This window comes from Canis lupus, chromosome 7 (genome assembly GCF_003254725.2).
Source record: "Canis lupus dingo isolate Sandy chromosome 7, ASM325472v2, whole genome shotgun sequence".
Lineage (NCBI taxonomy): Eukaryota > Metazoa > Chordata > Mammalia > Carnivora > Canidae > Canis > Canis lupus.
In genome coordinates, this window is record NC_064249.1 from 1,339,146 (window position 1) to 1,363,734 (window position 24,589).

A 24,589-nucleotide genomic window follows, 5' to 3' on the forward strand; every position below is an offset into this window, starting at 1 on the left:
CACACACACACACCTAAACCCTGCTAAGAGTTTAGAATCTGCCCAGTCTAGGACCTGACCCGTGGCACACAAGCTTTCACCCATCCGCTCACCATTCATTCATTCAGAGCCATCTGCAGAGCACCTGCCGTGGGCTGGGCACGGGTGAGGATGCACCTGGGGACAAGCAGTGTCCCTGCCCTTACAGAGTATCACTGCGTCCCAGTTTCAGAGCTCCTCTTGGTGTAAATCTCACATTCTGGCTCCTGAGGCTCGGTTACCAGTAGGACATGCATCAGGTGGTGTGTTGTGACTACGGGGTGCCCCAGGGAAGGTGACAGGTGGGAAAGGAAGCAGGTGTCAGGCAGTCAGCCAAGTGGCTCTGCCTCGCTGGTTCCCAGCACCCCCACCGTTCGTCTGGGCTTTGCATGGAACCTGGCTCTCGATCTCTCAGCTCATTACTTTTTTGTCATGGCCTCAGTGACTCGGTGACTCCCGGCCCTGAGCACTGGATAAACAGGGCACCCACTGGCCACTTTCCTCCCCTGACCTCGAAGCGCTCCTGGATTGGACGGACCAACTCTGGGTTGAGCCGAGCAGGGCAAAAGCTCAAGGTGAAGTTCGCAGGCTGATGTCTCATTGTTAAGAGAAGGACCTGTGTAGGCAGGTCACTTCTTCCAGTGAGGACAGTCTGGTGGCCTCCCCACCCCAGGAGGAAGTCCTTCCCTCCAGGACACTTACCTGTACAGGAGAAGCTGTCCTCGGTCTCTGCAGGGCAGCCAGAGTAGTCATCAAGGACCCAGCCAGCCTGAGGGAGGGGGCCGGGTTCCTGGTCTGTCTGCAGCCTGTGGACAGAGAAGGGGTGGTCACTCACAGCAGAGGTGGTCCTGGCCCTGAAACTTCTCCGAGGGACTAAGGAAATCTCCCTGGAGCTCGGTTCTTCCCCGCTGCTGGTGCTCTGCACCCCCCTGGGCTGGGCCTTCCCTGGCAAGCATACATCCAGGTGTGCGCTCGTGTGTGCAGCAGGACCTGGGCCAGGTTAGGCCCGTGGGAGGGGCCCTGGGGGAACTCCTGAGGGCACTGGGATGCCTGGTGCCAGTCCCTCTTTGGTGTCCCGCCTGTTCCCCAGAACACCAATGGCCCACAGGACAGTGGGAACCCACAGTATCGCCAGGCCTTGGGTCCTTGGTCCTGCCAGGGTCCCTGCCCTCAGACTGTGCCTGTATTTTTTTTTTTTTTTTTTAAGATTTTACTTATTTATTCCTGAGAGACACACAGAGAGGCAGAGACACAGCAGAGGGAGACGCAGGCTCCCTGCGGGGAGCCGATGCGGGGCTCCATCCTGGGGCCCCGGGGTCACGGCCTGGGCCCAAGACACCCGCTCCACCGCCGAGCCCCCGCGTTGCAGCCGCGTCCGTGCCCAGAGGGCAGGGCTCCGTCTGAAGGTGAGGTCACGGGCTCCTCGTGGGGGCTGCGGGCCACCCAGGCCTCCTCGGGCTTGGCCACGGTGCGGCGGCCAGGACGTCCGAGAAGGGGGGCTCGGCGGAGGTCGCGGCGACTCCCGGGAGGCTGGGTCCACGCTGGGCCGGTGCGGCAGCAGGAAGGAAGGGTGAGGTCTCCGGGCACCGGCCCCGTGTGGGCTCCAGCACAGCCCCAGCCCACAGCGCCAGGAACAAAGGCCGCGGCCGTTATTACAGGCAATTACCCGGCCGGGCCGCCGCCCACGCCCGCTGTCGCCAGCTAAGTGGGCCCTCTGGCAGCCTGGCGGCGGGGGAGGGGAGGGGCTGGGCCGGCGACCCTGAGCCTCCCAGTGCTACGGGATGTCTCTTCCTCGCCCCAGTTTTTCCCTTTCCTCCAACCAAGATGGCTGGGAACTCTACGTCACGTGCACGTTGCGGTGAACAGCATCGTGTACGTGGAGCTAGGAGCAGGCAGGCCGGAACTAGCGCTAGAAATACAGGGCGCCGTCACCCCGCTCGGGCCATCGTGAGTGAGCGGGCACTGGCCCGGGAGCCCGGAGAAGGCTTCCACGCCCTCATCCCGGCCTGCCTCCACCTCCCCAGACTCAGCCAGGGGCCCAGGCCTCTCCTCACTCTCCAGCCTGAATGGAAGCTCCGTCTACGCTGGAAGTCGCTGGGGGCTTGAGCCTCACAGAAGAAAACCAATAACGGGGCGCCTCGGCGGCTCAGTTAAGCGTCTGCCTTGGGCTCAGGTCATGATCTTGGGGTCCTGGGATGGAGCCCCACATCGGGCTCCCTGTTCAGTGGGGAGTCTGCTTCTCCCTCTGCCTATCACTCCCTCTGCATGTGTGCGCTGTCTCTGATAGATGATAGACGATAGATATAGATAGGTGATAGATGATAGATATAGGTTGATAGATAATAGATTGATAAATAGATGGTAGATGATAGAGAGAACTGCTGGAAAGAGAGAGCACTTGGCAGGTGGTCAAAAGCAGCCACAAGGTGGTGAAGCTGTGGGAGGCCCTTCCCCGGGAGAGCAGAGGAGCCAGAGTTGGAGGATCTGAGGGAACCAGCTAGAGGCAGTAGAGGCAGGAGACCCCAGGACCTGGAGAGCCCCCCGAGAGGCATTGGTCTTCTGTGGGTCCAGCCAGCAGGGGTGACCAGAGGGAGGCGGTGGCGGGTCAGAGATGAGGCAGGAGAGCCGCTGCCTTGGGAAGGACGGAGCCTAGAAGGAGATGGCTGGGGGCGGACCTGCCCCCTGGAGAGGCAGGAGGCAGAGGCGGTGGGCAGCTTGATGACCTCTGCCTCTGCGAGCAGCTGGAGCTTTGCAGAAAGGCCAAGGGGCCGGGGGCAGGGGCAGATGTCCGTGAAAAGACGTCGGTGAGTCCTAGGGAGCAGATGGCAGTGCCCCGGCTATAAAGCTTGCAAGGCAGCCAGCCAGGCCCTTGGCAGAGTGACCTGTGGCAGCGGCTCCGGGCCCCACCCACCGGCCTGTGGGACCTCGGGGTGCCCTCCGTCCTCCTCCGCCCTTGCCAGAGCCACGACCCTCCCTGCAACCCTACGCCGGGGCCCGAGACACCGGGTCTAGGAGGTGGACAGTGAAGAAAACCGGAAAACCGCCCGCGCCGAGGTCGGTACGACCCGTTTCCAGGTCTGTGTACAATGAACGTTTGCGGAGCGAAGGAAACACGGTTCTGTTCAGGTTGCCCCGAAATGTCCGAAAAGGGAGAAGTTCTGACCCCTCTGGAAAATGTCAGGCTCTAAATCCGCCAGGGGGCCTGTAGGGCAGATGATGTAGAATCTCAAGCAATTTAACGCCTAGACGCTTTTCCGGAGCGGGATCCAGAAGGAAGGCGGGCGGGGGGGCCGAGACCCGTTCCCCCTGGGAGGCCCCCGGGGGCTGTGCCGCACTGGCTCCGAGCTCTCCTGGCTGCAAGGCCGGGCGCAGCTCCCGAGGGCCCGCAGGAGGAACCTGGGTGTGCTGGGCGGGCGGTACTGGGCCGTACTGGGCCATACTGGGCGGGCCCGCACCCCCGAGTGAGCCCTTCCCTTGATTGTCATGTGGGCTCGGATCCCTGCCGTGACGGGGAACTCACCACCTTATCGGTAATTCGTAAGCCTCTCCCGTTGCTAGAAAGTTCTCCCTGCTGAGCCCCCAGTCTGTCTCCAACGGGCTTCTAACCACCGTGACGCCGACTCAGTGCTCTGGAGCCACACCAAGTAAATCCGGTTCATCTTACGACACAACAGCTCTTCAAATATTTGAGAACAGCTCTCAGACCCTCGCTAAGCCTCCTTTTTCCAAAGTAAACCGCCTCGGCGACCTTAATCATTCTTCCGACGCTGTTTTTGGATCCCTCACCAACCTGTTTGTCTTCCTTGAAATGTGGTTTTGGGCTTCGGTGCCCCTTGTAAAATATGGTGTTCCGGGGAATGTGATCCTCGAAAAGAGGCCCGAGCCCGTGGCAGCAGCCGTGGCCTGCTGGCTCCCTCGCCCCGGGCCCTGCGCGTCTGTTACATGTGAGGGCGCCTGGAACCTTCCGGAGACTGAGGCGACTGATGGCTTCTGTCCAGTAGGAGAGCAAGGTCCTAGCAGTTCCCGCCCCCGCCCTCCAGAAGCTCTGGGGCCACAGACACCCCCACCGCGCTGGGGATGGTGCCTGAGCTTCTCTAAACCCCGGAGGTGGAAATGCATTTCTCCTCACTGGAGCACAGAGACAAAGCCCGGGAAGTCAGGCTAGCCAGGGAAGAACTTCATTCGAGCATCTCTAAACTGTGTGACCCTTGGTAATTAAAACCTGGTTTACCTCTATCATGACCATTTTATCAAAATTAGGTTTTTATTAAAAAAAAGCATATGTACTTGATGGACACGTTTTTCCAGGCGCTCAACGTGCCCCGTGTGGAGAAAACTAGAGACGCGTTTGTTGATCGCGTTGTTAGGAAGGTGAAACCCCTGTCGGGCCGTTTAGGAAGCAATCCTGGCTGCGCCTGGGGTGCCAGGCACGAGGGAAACGCCGTGCAGAAGGAAACAGGGTACGTGGAGAGAGACACACAGAAGATTCTGGGGGCGCCAAGGAGAGGCTAAGACTTCACTCGTCACGACGGGAGGGACCACGCCCTCGATGCTGCACCTCGCCCAACAGCCAGTAGTGGCCAGTGTCCCAGACGAGCTGGCTGGGACGGACCTACCTGCCTGCACCTGTGGCTGCTCAAGCATCCACGCTACCCTAACACACTCCTGTCTCCGGGACCAAGGGAAATGGACGTTCCGGGGCGATTCCCCTTATCAGCCCGCCTGTCATGGAGTCCCCAGGGTGAGTCTTCTGAGAAGTACCAGAGCTTGGATCCTGGGCCCCCTTGGATGTCCCCAATCCTACGTCAGCGATCCCAGCCCCCTACGTCCAGCCTATACTCAGGCCCCTCCATTGGTGGGTCGGTCACCGCTCCTCAGCACAGAGGCCCCCTCCTCTCTGGGCTTGCTGCTGTGTCCCCGCTCCCTGCCTCCCTCCCCACCTGCTCCCCCCGCTCACCTGTACTGGAAGGGGGCCACTGTGGCTGTGACCGGCTGACTCTGCTGATGGCCCGAGGCGAAGCTGATGGCCCCTGGGGTGGGCGAGGGGCGTTTGCTCTGCACGGGGCTGCACCCCGGGGAGGAAGCCCCTGACGTTGCCCCAGCATCAGGCTCCAAAGACCTCAGGACCCCCGAACCTTTGTAGTTTGTATCCCTTTGATCCTTTCCTGGGTAGCTAGGAGGTTTTCGACCTTCAGGAGCCCCTGGTATTTGAGTGTCTCCGCGAGAGCTCGTTCGGGATGGGCTCCTGCCCCGGGTCTGGCGGACTGGAATCCCTTCTGGAGCCACCTTCTTCTTTCCCTGGGTGCCTTGTGTCTCCCCAGCTCTTCTGGGCCCAGCCCAGCTGGAGAGGGCTGCTTTTGGGGTTGCCCTGGGACTGCTCCATGGGGAGCTGGAAAGGCCTTCACCACCCTCCGCTGACTCCCTCGCCGCCCCAGGAGGCTTGGGGGAGCCTCTCCCCCGGGAGGCCTTAGGAGAGGAGTTTCTGGAAGGGCCTCCCGCCTTGCCCAGTCTTGGGGAGGCTGCACGCTGGGGGCTCAGGGCCAGGCCAGCCTGGCGTGGCCGCAGCTGGGGAGAGGCGCCCGGCGTGTGGATCCTGGTCTGGGAAGCAGCTCGAGGCACAGGGATGGAGGAGGCATAGTGGGGGCGGCTGGCAGAGTTCACGTTGGCCATCCCATTCATGGTTAGCGCGGCAGCGATGAGGTCTACTGTCCTGCAGGGAGAGGAGAGGAGAGAGCGTCAGGCACCATCCCAAGCTCCTGCCCCTGAGCCGGTAAGGAGGAAGGTGGGGTCAGCCGAGGAGGCCCCAGGCTCCAGGCTGGGCATCAGGACTCGGGGCTGCACGTCCTGACTCCATCGGTGCCCACAAGCCCGTGCCCTCTCTGCTCTGAAACGCCGCCGTGAGGCTCGTAAGCAGACACACACACGAGGGTGCTTTGTGAACCACGGTGCTCTGTGCAATGGAGTTGAGTTAACGTCCCTGGCCTCTGCTGCCCTGCACTGATCAGGGATAGACTCATAGACTCTCCTCCTCGGATCCTTCCTTGTGGCCTGAGTCTAGAATCCTCTGCCCAACCCCCTTGTGCCCTCAGCCGTTTCTCTGCATGTTCCTCCCACCTGCCACCTCATCTGATAAAAGCGCCCAGGATACCTGTCCGGCGGAGCGTAATCGTCCAGGTCCCGCTGGGTCCAGAGATGGGGCGATCTCAGTCCCCACAAACCACAAACTTGTAAACCTCCCCCCACCCTCAGCTCGGGCCACCTGGCTCGTAACATTCACTGGTCCTCATTGATGCCATCTCTCCTCCCTCCCCCTGTCCCCACCCTCTCGGTCACTGGAGATTCAGGCACTGGGCTCACAGTCCTCCTCATAGCCCTTCCCTGTGCACCCTGGAGCCCTCACTCAGCCCCTTCTCTCTCAGCCCTTGATCCATTAATTACCCCATCCCTCTCCCATATCCTCAACCTCTCCTCCTCTACCAGCTTCTCCTCCTTGCCATGTTAATTAATGAATTGCTCTATTAATCACTTTCATTTCCCAGGGAATTTGAAGCCATTTACAAAGACACGATCAATCAATCCCAGATGGACGAAAGAGTTAAATGTAGGAAATGCAGAAAACGAAACCATACAAGGATTTGCAGGACACGCACAAATGTTTCCATAATTTCGTTGTGGGAAAGGCCTTTAAAAGTCCCATGTCTGGGGATCCCTGGTTGATCGCCTGCCTTAGACCCAGGGTGGGATCCTGGAGTCCTGGGATCGAGTCCTGTGTCCGGCTCCCCGCATGGAGCCTGCTTCTCCCTCTGCCTGTGTCTCTGCTTCTCTCTGTGTCTCTCATGAATAAATAAATTAAATCTTAAAAAAAAAAAAGTCCCATGTTGGAGGCATAAATTATAAAGGAAAACACTGATACACTTCAGTGCATAAAAATAAAAATCTCTGTATGGACACAAAAGCCCTTTCAAAACATCCCAGCCATCAATAACCTATGAAAATACTTGCAACATCTATGGGGGACAAGGAAGTTCTACCAAATTGATAAGAGAAAGCAAACACCCCATAGAATAAAGAGCAAAAGGCCTGAACAAGGAATCCACAAAATAATACAACCGGCCAAAACCGAACAAAAACAAAAGGCCTCCTTAAAGTCGTAGAGATGGGGCAGCCCCGGTGGCTCAGCGGTCTGGCGCCGCCTGCAGCCCAGGGTGTGATCCTGGAGACCCCGGATCGAGTCCCACATCGGGCTCCCTGCATGGAGCCTGCTTCTCCCTCTGCCTGTGTCTCTGCCCCCCCCCTCTGTCTCTATGAATAAATAAAATCTTAAAAAAAAAAATCGTAGAGATGCAGATTAAATGTCAGCATTTTTCACTATCAAATTTAGTGCCTTTTAGAGAATGTATAATATCGAGCTTCCGTGCAGGGCCGCAGGGCACTCTGGCACTGCTGTGGGAACAATGCCCGGCCTAGGAATGTATCCTATAGGGGAAGGAGGAAAAATGTAGGCAAATGATCACATGTGAGGAAAATGCCCAGGTTGACTGCCACTGGGTGAAGATGGAGACAAAGGGCATGTGAGCAGAGAAAAGACCACCACAGTGGGATCCCTGGGTGGCGCAGTGGTTTGGCTCCTGCCTTTGGCCCAGGGCGCGATCCTGGAGACCCGGGATCGAATCCCACGTCAGGCTCCTGGTGCATGGAGCCTGCTTCTCCCTCTGCCTATGTCTCTGCCTCTCTCTCTCTCTCTCTCTGTATGACTATCATAAATAAAATAAAATTTAAAAAAAAAAAAAAAAAAAGACCACCACAGTGTGGCTGGTCTACCTGAGGCCACCGGGCTGTCCCCCTTATATGGCAGAGGGGGCCGTCGGCAACCTCGCGGGTTGTTATGGCTGTTGTCGACCTTTCTCTGACCTTTGACTCCGTGGCCGAGGACCACTTACAGGCTACATATGAGAAGTCAACGTGGACCCCTAAACCTTGATGGATTTACAGAACCACAGTGTGGAATGGCGGAGTCGGGGCTTGCAGGACTGCTCCACTAACGGACGAAATAATTTCCACTAGGAAGCAAAATGCTATGATCCCCTCCCCGTTTCCTCTGATTTGACGCCACTATTGATGGGCCACAGGAGCCCCCAGCTCCTCCAGCAGAGAAGGCAAAGCCGTGTGTGTCTGGGTGCCCACAGCCAGCTTGCCCCCACTCCTCCAGTGGCGGCCTGGGTCCACCGGACCGCGTTCAAGGCTTGCCTGACTCCTGCGTCCTTCCCGTCAACCTTACACCCCCCACTAGGCCGTAGACTGAAAGGATACTCTGAGTCCCCCTCCGCCTGCCCACCGTCTCCCGTGCAGGGCACCCTGCCCGTCCCCAGCCCCAGCCCCACAGGAGGGCCTGAGAAGGACTTTCACAAAGAAATCTCAGAGGGTGTCAAGCGGGTGCTCACGGCAGCTGTGAGACTCTCCACGCCCAGCCTGCACAATAAGAACTGGATAAAATCCAGCCGCTGCAGTCAGGTGGAGTGACAGGAGGTCTTTACGATTCAGAAGGAACATCATGCTTTAGCCTGCCCTCAAGACGTTGTGGGAATTCTCCCCCAGGAGAGGGGAGAGCAACGGACGGTGTCCCCCTTCTTCTCCCCAGCCACTCCACTGGTTGTCAGCTACGTGCACCGGTGACAATGCCAGGCTGGGCCAGAGGGATAAGAACGGGCCTGGTGGAAGGTGTGTGTGGCCCTGAGCTGCTGACCTTGGCGTCCAGCACAGAGCTGAGCCGTGCGCCGGCCGGCTGAACTCATCGGCTGACCCCCCATGAGAAGGACCCGAGGCCACCGAGCCACCGCGGCCCGCGCCCCAGAGACTGCAGCACTCCCACGTTCAATCCCTCCACTGGCACAGGACCACACGGGCCACCTGTGCCTCTCCCCGTAGGCCCAGCCCCCGTCAGATCCCAGTGTGGGGGCCTCGGCCACGCAGGCACCCCCTCTGGGAGCTACCTCTGTGACAGAACCCGGAACAGCATCTCGGTGCGCCTGCACCTCTCCCGTGAACTGCTCTTCCCCCCACGTTGTCGTGTCCAGGGATCCCCCAGGAGCCCAGCTCACCTACACTGTCCCCGAGGCATCCCCAGCTCCCCTTGGCCCAGACTCCCCCAGGCCCTAACATCTAGGACTGGCCAGACTTCCAGCCAAGGGAGCCTTAAGGCCCAGAAGCTGCTTCTACTTCACTTGCTAATGGAGCAGATGCAGTGGCTGCTTTCACTGGATCATCATTTTTTCAAAAGCTTGATGGGAAGAGGATATAAAAACATTCCTGCGGTAGGTCCAGGAGCCTCACCCCTCCCTCTCCCCTGCAGCTGGGGCCAGGCCCTCTCCTCCGGCCCAGAGGCCGGCCCCACCTAGACCAGGAGCAGCATGTGCACAGGAGGGGCGGCCACCGTCCCAGGTGCGAGTCTGGGAGCATCAGACCGCTTTTGGGGTTGTGGACGAGGGATCCCCAAACACACTGGGTTCTTTGAGCCTGGTGGGAAAGGGGCCACACAAGGAGCCTTCCTGGTTTGCCTTTCGAGTGGGAGCTCACGGGTGCTCAGTATCTCTACAGAGATCTCAAGAGGACACCAGCGTATCTTCCCCAGACGTCATCAGTGTCTCTCTCACTGAGACATGCTTTCTAAACTGTACAACAACCTTCCGAAGTGGCTTCTATTATCCCTATCCGCCAGGTCAGGAAAACAAGGCTGGGAAGGTTAAGCAAGCTCCCCGAGAACATACACAGCTAGAAAGCAGGAAGGCTGTGCGTCAAGAGCAGATGAGTAGGACCCTGGGGCCCAAGGACGGATCCCCTAGTCCATGGCCATCGAATGCACGTCCAGCCTCAGGATGCACTCCTCAGCCTCCCTATCAACATTGTCCTTGCCGTGATTGACAGCTCGGGCCTCCTAGAGATTGTGGGAAACAGGATGGGGGCATAAACCTGGTTCACAGGTGAAAATTGGAAAAGAACATCAGTCATGGGCAGCTCTGGAGGAGGCCTCCTCCTCCTCCTTCCTTTTTTCTCCAGCATTCCTCAGATCTGGCCAGCTTTCCCTGTACCCTTCATATGCTGTTTGATTTTGGTTGGTCCTGGAGGCCAAGATGGTCCTAGGGCATCGCCCCGTCAGAGGCTGAAGGCAATGAATAGGGGTGGAGAGGGAGAGAATGGGCCAAATCCAGTCTGGCCACGCGCTTAATATGCTCAGTCGGTAGCAAGTGGCACACCTGGGGTAGGTGAGGGTTGAGGATGAAGACTATGGAGTTACAAGTCTCTAGCAGATGGGAGGCCTGGGTAAAAAGGTAAAGAGTGCTCATGGGGGATGGGGTCTTAGTGGAGACACATGGGTAGTGGTGCCTCCAAAGCTCAAGAGTGAGGCGAGTCCAGATGACCTCTCCTGGGGCCCAGCCAGGTGTCTACTGACTCTGGTATCCAAGCTGCATTCTTAATGGACTGAAGGAACTGGGAGGCTCCCATGTGTGCTCTGGGGCCCAGTTTCTCCTTTGAAATGAGGAGAAATCCTTGCTGCCTTCTTGTTTCTTCACGTCCTGAGCAGGCTGAGTAAGGTAGTATCAGAAAATGTTCGGCCTCTTGGGGTGAACACGGTTGGCTGTAACGGTCTTCATTTCCTGGTTCTCACTGTCACACAGAACCCTGCCCGGGAGCTGGACCATCTCTGTCTGTGTTGGACGGGGCCTGTTCAAGCCAGAGAGCTTGGCTCTCAGTATAGATGTCGTCACTATACCTGGGGAGGCACACGGGCAGGAGGCGGGGAGCTGGGAGTGTCAGCAAGGAGCCTACATCTTTCCTACGTGAACATGGACATGCAAATGTGTGTGTGCACACACATGTCAGATCGGGGGCGCCCGCCAGATCCCCCACTCCTAAACATGCTCTCTCTTCCTCCTCCTCCTGAGTGCTCTGATCTGGAATGTCACTTAACCCCTTGAGCAGACTCAAGGAGGGGGTCTCACGTGCTCCTTAGTCCCCGCCTGCTGGGGCTCCCTCCTCCGTAGTTACATTAGGGAGTCAGTACTTCCCATTACAAAAGCTCATAGGGCTTTCAAAAGGATTCACTACACGATCCTTTTGCTCAACCATCCACACCTTGGTTGAGTACCTCCCATACACCAGGTGCTTTGCCAGATGCTCGAGCAGTCGAGCACCAGCTGAGACCCAGGTTCTGCTCTCAAGGAGCCAATGATCCGGTGGGGGGAAACACGCACAGTCATCACAAGCACATTTTGCACCAAAAGAGGCAAAATAAAGTGCTGTGGGGACGTGTGTGCGTCAGTCTGACCATGAAGCAGAATCTGGGAAGGCTCCAAGGAAGGGGCGGCAGCAGGGTTGGGGGGTGGGGGATGGGGGTTTGAGGTCTGGGGAGCAGACTTGATGACTGAACCTCGCATGCCCGTGGTCCATCTGTCAGTGCTCCAAGGTACTGCTCTTCCAAGAGACTCTGAGGAATATAGTGGTGAGAGAACAAATGCTGGAGCCACAGGGCCTAGGTTCGAAGCTTGGCTCTGCCATTTGCTGAGGGTGTGACCTTGGGCAAATCCCATAAACTCTGAGTTTCCTCAGCTGTAAAATGAGGCTGAGGCTAGGACCTACCTCCTCATTGCTTTGAAGAGTAAATAAGTCCATAACTGTAGTGCCTAGAACAGTACCTGGGACACAGCAAGGAGTCGACAAGTATTGTCATTATGATCACAAGGACAGAGAACCTTTTTCCAAGTGTCCCTCCATCCCAGACGCCCTCGGGTGGAGGCTGAACTGCCTGGTTCTTCCGGAGCCGCCCGCAGAGCAAAGGAGGATGAAAGTACCTGCCAGGCTCTCATCAGATATCTACAGCAAGTCAACACGAAGAACACTGCCCAAGCTGGATGTAATAACACCCGAATGCCCCCCCAGTGGGTGCGACGGCAAACTAGACAGTTGGAAATTTTGTAGTGGAAAGAGTAAAGGCTATTGAGTCAGGAAGACCTGGGTTCAAATCCTAGACCTGCTACTTCTTGCTATATGGCTTTAGATAAGGTATCTAGGGATGCCCGGGTGGCTCAGCGGTTGGGCATCTGCCTTTGACTCAGGGCATGATCCTGGAGTCCCTGGATCGAGTCCCACGTCGGGCTCCCTGCATGGAGCCTGCTTCTCCCTCTGCCTGTGTCTCTCTGCCTCTCTCTGTGTCTCTCATGAATAAATAAAAATCCTTAAAAAAAAATAGATAAGGTATCTTAACTTTCTTGAGCCCAAAGCCTTTATCTGTAAAAAAAACCATCTGTAAACAACAACAACAACAACAAAACAAAAACTTAGAGTTTTATAAAGATTCAATGAGAGGATACAGATAAGGTACCTGGCATGGCGCCTGGCACATAGTAGAGGCTCAAGAAATGGCAAAAATTATGTTAAGGAAAACAGCTGCTCTTCTCAGAAGAGGAGACAAATTTATTTATTTATTTTTATGTTTTTTAAAGATTTTATTTATTTATTCATAGAGACAGAGAGAGAGAGAGAGAGAGAGAGAGAGGCAGAGGGAGAAGCAGGCTCCATGCAGGGAGCCCGATGTGGGACTCGATCCCGGCTCTCCAGGATCACACCCCAGGCTGCAGGCGGCGCCAAACCGCTGCGCCACCAGGGCTGCCGGAGGAGACAAATTTAGACCTAGACTGGAACAATTTGATGGATGGCAGGTGAGTCCAGAGGCTGGTGGCTTCCAGGGAGAGGGGCACAGTCCCAGTCCCTAGTACAGCACGCAGCCCCACCCAGCATGTACTTCCATTTCATCTGGCTCCCCCTCTTCCATCTACACCCCAACTGTCTACTCTCTCATCCTCGCCCTGGGGTCTTTTTTAAAAATTTATTTATTAATGAGATACAGAGAGAGAAAGGAAGACAGAGACACAGGCAGAGGGAGAAGCAGGCTCCATGCAGGGGGCCCGACGTGGCACTCGAACCCCGGTCTCCAGGACCACGCCCTGGGCTGAAGGCGGCGCTAAACCGCTGGGCCACCCGGGCTGCCCTGGGGTCTTTTATTTTTAAATCCAACACCTATTAGTTGGCCTTACCGTCTGCATGTCAAGCACCGTTCTGGGTTCTTTACCTATATTAACTGCAATTGCCCTATGAGTCGGCGGTTACATTATCATCCCCACGTCACGGGCTCAGACACCAAGGCCCGAGAAGCTAAGGAGTTTGTGATCACACAGCCAGTAACCGGGAGAGCCAACATTAGCGGCGCAGTGGACCCAACCTGAGTCTGTACCCACCCTGCTCTGCGGCTTATCCTACAGCCTCAATCCAGACCTCCCCCGCTCCTCCCTTCCACCTCCAACCTCCCAGCCTTTTTCAGCCTTGAATCATTCTGGCCTCAGGCCCCATCAGGACAAACGGAGGCTACTGGCTCCCCAATGCTCTGCAAACCCCGGAGCCAGGAAGTATTCGTGGCCTATAAATATTTGACTCTAGCTCAGAACATGGGGAGAACTTAAGCGCTAGCTCCCTGGGGTCTGCGGGCCAGAGGCGGGATGAGGGCGGGTAAGCGGGTACTGTATCCTGGTCCCTCCCAGGTCCCGAGGCCCAGCGGCTGCAGGTTCCCAGCAGGACTCTCGCGTCCTCCCCGCCCTTGAGGCTGGGCAGCGGCGGCCGTGGTGCTGATAGGACAGCTCCTCCTGCAGGGGCCCCGTTAGAGGACACGGCTGCCCGGCGGCGGGAGGGCGAGGTCCCCCCCAAAGTCCAGAGGTTGGGTATGGAAGGAAAGAGGAGACAGAGAGAGAAGGAAAGGGAAGGGAAAGGGAAGGGAAGGGAAGGGAAAGGGAAACGGAAAGGGAAGACAGAAGGAAGGATGGTCGGGACACCTGGGGGTTCAGCAATTGAGCTTCTGCCTTCGGCTCAGGGTGTGATCCCAGGGTCCCGAGATTGAGTCCCACATCGGGCTCCCTGCAGGGAACCTGCTTCTCCCCCTGCCTGTGTCTCTGCCCCTCTCTGTGTGTCTCTCAGGAATAAATAAGTAAAATCTTAAAAAAAGAAAGAAAAGAAAAGAAAAGAAAAGAAAAGAAAAGAAAAGAAAAGAAAAAAGAAAAGAAAAGGAAGAAAAAAAGAAAAAAGGGAGAGAGGAAGGAAATGCAAAAAAAAAAAGTCTGGGAGGTGCTACTCTGGGTCAAATGATTCCATCATAGGCTGAGTGAATTTGGGTAAATTATTTCTCTTCCTTGGTATGTTATTTAAAAGCTGCAAAATAGGGCAGCCCCAGTGGCTCAGTGGTTTAGCACTGCCTTCAGCCCAGGGCGTGATCCTGGGGTCCCAGGATCGAGTCCTGCGTCGGGCTCCCTGCACGGAGCCTGCTTCTCCCTCTGCCTGTGTCTCTGCCTCTCTCCCCCTGTCTCTCATGAACAAATAAATAAAATCTTTTAAAAATAAAATAAAAGCTGCAAAATAGGAAGGAAGAAGTCAGATTCGGAGGAAGAAGGAAAGAAAAAATACTGGAATCATTCACGGTAAAGGCTCGGAGTGTCTCTGGACTCCAGCACTGAGGTACAGACCCTGCACAGTAGAGGGTGGTGGTGAAGGACGCAGGACCTGGAAGGTTTTCCCACCACCTCTGTCCCCATCTTCCCAACACCCCCACCCCCACCCCCGGCAACTCTAGCTGGCATGCTGCTTCCTAGCTTGGGGTCCTAAACAAGTTATTTAACTTCCTTCATCTGCCTCCCCATCTGTAAAACAGGAATAATAATAACAGCATCTATTTTATAATGTTATAAAAACATTATATTATGTCAGTGAGTTATTATAGGAAAATCACTGAAGACAGTGCCTGGCTCACACAAACCCATACAAATCACCGAATAAATGCTAGTTATTATTAAGTCGAATAGTTCATCAGCACAGTGTTGTATCTCCCTTCCCTGCTCCGCTCAGATTCCCCACTGGGACCTTGTGTCACCGTCTCCAGTCAGAGCAACATAAATGTTACCACTATATATTTCCCTCTTATCTTAATTTTCTATTTCCTCCTGTGAGTATGAAGAGGACAGACAGTTTACATGGGAGCGGGGTAAGGAGGATACACCAAGTCGGGGAAGCCTCCAAAATTAATGGTGGCAGGGGTCAGTGAGAGAGGGGGGGAAGGGCCCCTTTCCCGGAGCCGCCTTCTGAAGCTGATGCAGTCCTGACAGCTGAGCTCGGCTTAGGGGCAACCTCGTCAGAGGCGGAAGGTGGACAGGACGACTTTCAGGGACAAGGCTCCTGGACTCACATAAGCCTCTCCGCAAGCTTTCTTCCTCTCCCGGCTGCTGACTGTCTTCTGCCCTTGAAAGCCTGACCGGTTCCTGCCGGGGCCGAACCCCAGGTCGGGGCTTACTTTGGTTGGAGGTTCATTCTGGCCCCTGGAGGCTGAAGACCTCAGCAGAGAGCTGTGTCCTCTGATGCCCCCGCAGAGAGGTGACATGCGTTGTCTCACCTTGGCCAGGTACCGTATACAGAGTGACACACTCATGTCTACACACTGACACACACACACCTATCTGTGGCTTCAGTCTGTCTGCTTGCTTTCCCTGTCCCTTCCCTTTGGCCCATTTCCCATCCATCCCGGAGGCAAGGGGGGAACTCTGTCTTCCTATCTTTCTCCACCTCAAGGGCCCTGGGCTCCCCAGCAGGGTGCTCACAGGCTCTCCTTGGAAATATGGGCCCCAACACCCTCGCTGTCTGTACACAACTTCCATTTAACACGTGTGGATTATGGACTTCCTACAGCCCGTGCATGGAGTTAAGGGTGGGGAGATGAGGCCAATTGGTAACCTCCCCATGCCTAGGGAAGTAGCTTGTCCCAAGCCACACTGCTGAGTAATGGCAGTGCCTGGGGGATTCCTGGTCCAGTGCTCTTCTCCACACCACGCAGACTCCCCTCTGCATAAGACTCCGAGGCTGGGCATCATGGGGAGGTCCCTAGGGCTGAGGACAGGACTACAATGGTCATTTATTAAATGTTTTCTCCTTCTTACCCAGCCTCTTCTCTCCACCAGTCTCTCAGGACAGAGATAAAGGGAGATCCGAGATGTGGGTACACGGGGGTAGGGCCACAGTAGAAGAGACTTGAACCCATCCCCCTTCCCCAAGCTCTTAGCCTGCAGACCTTTGCTTTGGGCTCCAGCAAACCCGCTGAGGGCCATGCATGCACTAGGCCTGGTCCTTAGCAGAGAAGGTGATCCCCCGATCAATACTGAGAGAGGGACAGGACGGGCAGCCAGCCGTGCTGTCGTGGGGACAAGCATGACCAGTGCGGGGAGAGCATTGGCAGGAGGCAAGGAAACGGGTCTGCTGGCTCGAACTTGGCAGGCACGGGGTAGGGGGGGCTCAGTACTCCCAGCGCCCGCCTGGCTGGCTCCTGGCTCAGAATGGGGATTAGGATTGTCCATGGTGGTGGAACTCCTTCTTGTCCTCCCCCTCTCAACCCCCGGAGCCCAGAGCTCTGCCAACACCCTCAGGAATTCCTTTAACCTTAGAACTGCAAGATGGTCTTCTTCTTTTTTCTGGCCAGATGGCCACGCGTTCCTGCAGAGGAAGACAGGGCCGGCCAATTAGCCCCAGGTAATAGCGTATAGCTGAGCTCCCTGGCATTAATAGTAAATGACCGAGCTGGTGCCAACACCCTGCCCCCCAGACCCAGCCCAGCTAAGCCCAACCCCCCTTCCCAGGAGAGGGCTTCCAAATGCTGTCCTGCGCAGACGAGCATTCTCGGGGTGACTCCATCGCACTCCCGAGGAGCGTCCTTGGCCTCCTGACCGCTCTGGCTGAGCCCGGGCCAATGCAAAAGTTAAACGACCTCCGCAGAAGAGCCGTTCGCTGTCCCTCCAACAGTACCCCCAGAATCTCTTGCCCCATCTCTCCACCCTGGAACTTCTTCCAAATGTCTGACTTCCAGCTCTCCTGCTGAGAATCAAGTCCATCCCCTGGTCCTCCAGTCTGGGGGGGCTGCTTCTCACAGCCTTCGGCCTTGAGAGAAAAGTGAATTCTGAGCTCCAGGGAGGGGCCCCAGAGCCGCCCCGCTGCAGACTTGCACTGTATCAGCATATTGGCATTTTTCACTGATTTGATCCATATAAACGGCTCCACTGTCAGTATCCTTGGTTCCTTTTCAATTAGCCAAGAGAAATGATTTAGTGCTAATGAAAATCAATGGTTTAAAGCTGTCCCACAAATCACAGGGGGCTGGAGGCTTGGGTTATAAATACCTCCCAGGAAGTCGAGCTGGCGTGGAGAGTACGTGCAGCCAGCCAGACACAGCTCTCCTTTGCTCCAGAACACCTCCTGCTCCTCAACCCCCAGCCCCAGAACCCGCTCCGGGTGCCCCCGGTATGTCATGTGCTTTGCTGTACGGCACACGAGAGCCTGGGCGTTCTAAATCACAAGAGCACAGCTGCCTAGGCCCCCGGGGAGCTGCCCCACAGACAGTCCCTGTTGTGCCTCCATCTTTTCCCCACCTCTGGGGGGGGGGGGGTGTGTAGTCACTTCCTCCAGGCCCCTGTTCCTAGAGCTCTGGTTTCCCAAGCAGTAGCTTAGATTCCAGATGGACCCTAGAGCTAATGAATGGGGGAGGAGCAGGAGTAAGTGGAGCCTGCTTGGGGGGGGGGGGGCGGGCAGCTCATCTCAGACAGAGAAACTGGAACCTGCATCGACCCCCAGGCAGTTGCCAGATGACTGCCTCTCCCACCAGACCTGTCAGCTCCGTCTTCCTCACACTCTGCTTTATTGTAGTTGTTCTCCCTCGACTCAAAGCCTGCAACGTCCTTCCATGGATGGTTTTTCCAGCCCGGCTCACGGAGGACGGATCACTCAACAAGGCCCATGCACTTTGCAGGGCCACTGGGCTGGGGCAGGGGAGGGCGGTTCCTGGGCGCTGGGCTGGGAGGGGTCTGGGGGCGCTTACAGCCCTGCAGCCCAGAGGCCCTGCCCCATTGCCGCGTATAGGCTCACGCCAGGGCTGGGCCGCCACACCCTGGCATTTGGACGGGGCTGCACTCTCCGTCGGACCGCAAACCCTCTGAGCTACAGACCAGACCTGCAAAGTGAAGTCAGCCTTCGGCCGGCTACGCTAGCAAGAGGCTCTCCTTCCCTCAAAGACCCCCGGATGTGTGAGGGGTACGAGTGCGGGTAAGAGGCATGAGACCTCACTTGCAGGCAGGCCCCCAAATCAAGAGTAGCCCAGGAGGCAGACCACTGGATTGGATTCCAGTGCTAAGCATCTCCCTCAATTACTCAGTCTCTAGGCCTTAATTTTACCATCTGAGAAGTGGGACAAGCAACTCCATCACGGGAGAGAATTCAACTTCCCTTATTCCTCTCATTCCTGAGCAGTGGGGAGAAAGCACTGGTTGCCTGTGTGTCTTGAGCAAAGCCGAGAACCCCTGTCCTGCTGGCTCCAGCCGCTTCCCTCAGAGCCAGGCTGAAACCACGCTGCCGCCCCCCACCCCCGCCCCGTGCCAGCGCAGGGCTGCCAAGCCAGGACACGCCCCCCAGCCCCCGGGCAGCAGCACTTGGTGTGGGAGTCACGCACGCACGCACGCACGCGGAGACGCCAGGCCTGACTTCAGCCGAGGCAGGAGGCCAGGCTGCAGGAGAGGGGCCTCCCCTCCCCCAGGACCCTGATCACCGGAAGGGGGCCGAGGGCCGCCAGGTCCCAGAGTGGAGCTCCTCGGGGCCCCGAGGCTGCCAGGAGAGCGTCCGGGGTGCCCCAGCAGCTGGCGCCGGGCAACGCCCCCTCTGCCTCCCCCCGCGCCAGGCAGACGGGCAGCGCACCTGTCCACACTGCCTGCACCGGGCCGCACGCAGCTGTCCTGCGGGTCCCGGCCCAGGGCTCTGCGCGGGGCCACCTCCGACTGGAGAGGTCGGTCAGGTCTGACCAGAGCTGCCAGAGAACAGCGAGGGACCAGGGCTCCGTCCGAGGCAGGAGATGGGCCCACCCACCCGTTCCCACCCGAAGGCCCGCGTTTATGGTCGGAACTTCTTCTGGGGTGTTGTTCAGGATGTGGCTCTGCTGTGTACGAACCCGGTGGCTCCGGGAAAGTTCCTTATGCCCCATGAGCTCTGACTGTCTCATCTAGAAAATAAGGGTATCTTGGGATGCCCGGGTGGCTCTGCGGTGGAGCATCTGCCTCCGGCTCAGGACGTGACCCCAGGGTCCCGGGATCGAGTCCCGCATCGGGCTTCCCGCACGGAGCCTGCTTCTCCCTCTGCCTGCGTCTCTCTCTCTCTGTGTCTCTCATAATTAATAAATGAAATCTTTATTTTAAAAAATTAAAAAAAAATAAGGGTATCCATCCCACCGAGTCGCTATAAAAATAAAATGAGATAACGTGTGTCTTCGTCCACTTGGATTTGCTTTGACAGGATATGACAGACCGAGTGGCTTGTGAACAACAGAACTTCACCGTCCTGAGGCTGTGATCGTGGTGCCCGCAGGCTCGGAGTCTACTGAGAACCTGCTTCTTGAGCCCCGAGCGGGCTGCCGCTGGCTGTGACCTCACGGGGCTGGAGGGGCGACAAGCCCTCCGGGGTCTCTCTCATACGGGCACCGATCCCACTCATGAGGCGGTCACTTGCCGAAGACCCCCCTTTCTAATATGATTACCTTGGAGGTTAAGATTTCAACAGAGGAAAAAAAAATTAAAATTAAAAAAAATAGGAAAAAAAAGATTTCAACATAGGAATTTGGGGAGACACCAGCAATCCAAAACAGTGTGAAAAATGCTTAGCACAGTGGCCCAGAGAGCGAGCTTAATAAAGGTTAGCTCTTATAAAACAAGACACTCACTAGAAAAACTTGGAAAAGTAGAAAAATACAAGAAGAGAAAGCCTATCATCTACAAACCTACTAGCCTACAGTTAGCATTTTTAAATGTTTTGGTTTCTTCCAGGTTTTTTACTGTCCACACTCATGTGTTATACGTGAGTCCGGTACATATTATCCGTATACAATACATACAGTATAGACGTGTACACAACTATAGGATATATCCCTATGAAATTGTGATTATCCTATACATACGTGTCATGTCTCTTATGAGGAATTAAGCATTTTTACTTTTCATCTAAAAATCTTTTTTTTATTTTTATTTATTTATTTATTTATTTTTTAAATTTTTATTTATTTATGGTAGTCACAGAGAGAGAGAGAGAGAGAGAGGCAGAGACATAGGCAGAGGGAGAAGCAGGCTCCATGCACCGGGAGCCCGACGTGGGATTCGATCCCGAGGCTCCAGGATCATGCCCTGGGCCAAAGGCAGGCACTAAACCGCTGCGCCACCCAGGGATCCCTAAAAATCTTTTTTTTAAAGATTTTATTTATTTATTCATGAGAGACACACAGAGAGAGAGAGAGAGGCAGGGGGAGAAGCAGGCTCCCTGCAGGGAGCCCGATGCGGGACTTGATCCCAGGACCCCGGGGTTGCGCCCGGAGCCCGAGGCAGACGCTCACCCACTAAGCCACCCAGGTGCCCCCACCATCTAAGTATCTTGAAATTGTTTTTCTAAAAAATCCTTACTTATTAGTAGATAATAAACCATCAAGCAAATGCATTTTACAGAAATTCCTTAACGGTCTCAGCATCCCTCCCCACGCTGGTCGCCTCCAGTTTTTCACTAGTACGGACAAGGCTGTGATGAACATGCAGACGAGCTTAGCCTGGGCCTCTGCTCACGTCCTCAGGCTTCTTTCTCAGAAGGGGAATCAGCAGGAACAGAGGCCAACCTCATGAAGCCTCTTGGTCATAAACTGCAGACTGCTGTCCAGAGAGAGTCGACCGACGTGCTCTCCCTCCCGTGGGGTCTGAGCCTCTGACTCACCGTCTCCTTCCTTCTCAGCTCCGAGGATCCTACATCAGAAGGGCCTAGTTCAGCAGTGGGGCTGCAGCCTCTGCTGGGGGCCTGGCCCTCCACGCGGCCACACATGCCAAGAGCTTTCGCAATGTTCTTGAATAGTCAGGCCAGGCAGGGGAGCAAAGCTGGAGGCCAAAATGCTCGGGCGGCCCCCCCGCCCCATCCCCCCCAGCAGATCCTGCTCTCCCTGCCCTCTGAACACACAGAACAAGGAACTGCTCTACTCTGGGGATTTAAGTGAGAAGTTAGGAGAGCACGGTCTATGATGAGCGCTGAATCCTGGGGCTGGGACCTCCTGGTTCTTCTGCTTTGGAGGTTTGGAGGGACCAAGAACACCCAGGGCCAGGTGCACGGACAGGACAGCACGACAGGCTGAGCCTTGGCCTCAACATTTGGGTTGAAGTACACGACAGTACCACTGGGGGAAGTGCCGGCAAGATGAGGTGGTTGGGGGAGATCGCGGAGTCCCTACAAGTGCCAGCCACTGCGTGAGGGGGGTCTTCTATGCACCATCTACCTCGAGCAATAAGTAAGTCCAAGAAGGCCCTGCTCTGCCTTCACAAGGGTCCCTGGCTGGTCCCTGGCCACCTGTCCAGGTAGGTCGTTCCTAGATGTTCTGACCGGCTTAGGCTCCCCTCCCCTTTCTTTTCACTCCTTCCTCTTTCGGAGTCCATCACCTGACCGCCATCCTAGTGGCCTGGAGCCACCCAGTGAATGCCTGCCAGGCCCTCAGCACCGAGGCTGGAAGAGCCTGGGTCCCCTCTGTGAACACCCCAGGCCCCTGGAAATCCAATGCTGTCCTCACTTCCTTTCCCACCTCTTCTTTCCCTCCTTTTCCCTGGACCTTTGGAATAGGAACACAAAGCAGGGAGGTGGCAGGGGCATAGAGGCAGGCGGAGGGGAGGCAGGGGCAGCTGAGACCAACTTGTGCCTGAGCTGGACAGACCAGGAAAATCTCACAAGGTTCACATACACCCGACAGTCCTTGGGCAGGAGCCTGTGTGGCTCAGATCTGTTCCAGCCTCCGTCCATCAGCTCCCATCCCTGGCCTTAGCCCTTCTCTGGATGCTGCTTGCCTTGGGCGTGGACCCTTCAGCTGCACCCCTACCATCTCCTACTGAAACGTACTCTCCCCATTTCCCCACTCAGGCAACTACTGAAAAACCCTCCCTCATCGGGGCTGCCTTCCTGAACTGACCCCCAGAAAGGTGATCGTGTGGCCCAGCCCCACTGTATTTTTTTTTTTTGCCCCGCTCTATTTAAACCCAAAAAATGCCTGTGGCTCTTGTCCTCGGCTCTCACAAAAATGTCCCTAAGCTAGAATCTGTATCTCTGCATGCAGACTGTCACTCTCATGACTCGTTATCTCATGAGGTTTTGGTTGAGACTATTTGTGATGCTCTCTGGGGGCCCTGCGAGCAAGCAAGTTGTTGCTGGTAAAACTGCACAAATGTCCTGAAATACAGGGTCTCACCACCTCCTCCTACCACCACCTAACTTACTCTCTCTCTCTCTCTCTCTCTCTCTCTTTTGGCAGTACTTGTTGTCATGGAGATTCTAACACAATGGGGCAGGTAGGAAGCCTGTTGCTTGGCAACGAGATGCTGGAGGTACAGGATTGGCTGCTGAGGTCTAAGGGAGCAGAAAGGATGATAAGGGGAAGGTGGGAAAGTAGAGAAACACCCTGGGGGGGACACAAAGGCACAGGAGAGAAGCAGAAGACAGGACCAGGGTGAAGAGAAAAAAATAGAAATGAGAAGAGAGAACACTCAACCTCCTCGGGGCCGGGTCACCACTGTGTATTTGCTCGGATGCCCTCGGTAAAAACAACAAAGCAAAACAAACACAGATTAATATATTTTCATACCTCCATTTACACTGTAGCACGACGAATGGAGATTTAGACAAAAAGAAGTTCCTAAATATCACAGGGGGGAAATTCTATGGGGAGATGCTACCATACAGTGGAATGACGACAGGCTTTAGAGAAAACGCTTGGGTTTGAATCTCCACCCTGCCCATCCCTTGGTGTGTGACCCCCTTCAAGCAACATGACCTCTCGGAGCTTCAGTTTTCTCATCTTCAAAACGGGAATAGCAACATGTACCTCACAGGGTTGTTCTGAGAGTCAATGGGCTGACGTGACAAGCACACTGTGGGCGGGCTCAGGAAGGCGACGACCGCATGGTTATGGTTGTTGGCCCTTCTGTGACCAACCACCCATTGTTACCTTAACCACCGCGATCAGGACCAGAATTGACAGGCTGTGTGGTGGAGTGGAAAGAGAGCCCTGTTCCCAACGTCCGAAGACCTGGCTTCCATCCATACATACCAACACGCCTCCAGCCTGAGACGCGGGCAAACTATTAACCCTTCTAGGTCAAGTTGCTCATTTGTGAAATGGGGATAATAATCCCTCCCTCAGAGAGTCATCAGGAAGATGATATTCAAGGGACACCTGGGCTCAGCCGTTGAGCATCTACCTTCGGCTCAGGGCATGATCCTGGGGTCCTGGGATCGAGTCCCACATCGGGCTCCCCGCAGGGAGCCTGCTTCTCCCTCTGCCTGTGTCTCTGCTCCTGTGTGTCTCTCATGAATAAATAAAAATAAAATAAATAAAATGAAGACCATATTCAAGCAGATCGGCCAAGAACCTAGCCCCATCCTGAGCCCCTATGGATGTCCCAAATGCTGGGCACTCAGAACTCCCCACAGTGGAGACCTATCGGCCTGGGCTGGGGCCCCTCTGATCTTCCTTCAAGGAGGGAACAAAGCTGCCTGGGCACTCCTCTAGCACCCGAATCAAATGTGACTACGGCGACGACGGTGGAAGAGAGAACACAGACACATGGAAGACAAAGCAAAGACACATCTCCAGGCTCATTCCCAAGCAAATTGATTTTGCCAAAGCAATGACTTCTGTCACCAGGAGCCAAAGGCAGCAGGGAGGCCTGACGGCAGTTGCAGGTAAAAGCGCTCAACCACCATTTCTATTTCCCAATGATGAGCATTTCCAGCCTGGGACCACGTGAGGACTGTTGGTGAAAATGGAAGTCACCACGTCACAGAAGAAGAGCTGCTCAAGAGGGCAGGACTGACCCGGTTACCCGGGGGCAGGTGGAGCTTTGGCAAAGCACTGGATGCCTCCCAAGAAAGCGACACCGTAAAATCCTTTGGGGCCCATGAAGTTCACAGAAAGACTCCTGATGTCTAGCCTAAACCTTTTCTGCTGTAATTTTCAGTTCAGTCTTTCTGGTTCTGTCCTCAGAGAGCAATTTAGCCGGCTGAGAAGGTAACTGTCTCACCAGCTTCTAGGTTGACGCCAGGCCTGGGGAGGCAGGCAGGGGGGCGATGACTCACGCAGACGCCGTTTAACTCAGCTGTCTCACCGTCTACGGTGCTTCCCGAGCTCCAGCCCCCAGCACCCTACACCCCTCTGTGGTTTCCAGGCTGACTTTTCCAATAAAGCCACCAGGCATCAGAGGGATGCGGGGACCATTTCTGCTTGGCCTGAGCCAGGCTTGCCAGGCTGGGGGAGGCTGGGTGTGGGGGGCTGAGTGGGCCTGGGGAAGGCCAGGAGGAGTGTGAGCGGGCGGGGGGCGGGCAGCCAACTCCTAGTTCTGCTGCCCCCGCTCCAGGGCACCCCCAGCCTAGAGCAACATCTTGCTTTGAGCAC

At 55.9% G+C, this 24,589-nt stretch overlaps 1 protein-coding gene across 5 annotated transcripts in view; it reads right to left on the reverse strand.

Moving 5' to 3' along the window:
• Positions 1–24,589, reverse strand: part of NAV1 (neuron navigator 1) — a 242,873-nt gene that overhangs the window by 163,925 nt on the left and 54,359 nt on the right. For all 5 annotated transcript variants that reach the window (XM_049112004.1, XM_049112008.1, XM_049112007.1 and 2 more), the window contains 2 exons: positions 4,976–5,728; positions 721–824 (listed from right to left, as the gene is read on the reverse strand). In XM_049112004.1, the coding sequence (XP_048967961.1) occupies positions 721–824; positions 4,976–5,697 (826 nt within the window). In that variant the 5' untranslated portion in view covers positions 5,698–5,728. Of the gene's footprint in view, positions 1–720; positions 825–4,975; positions 5,729–24,589 lie in introns of those variants that run through there.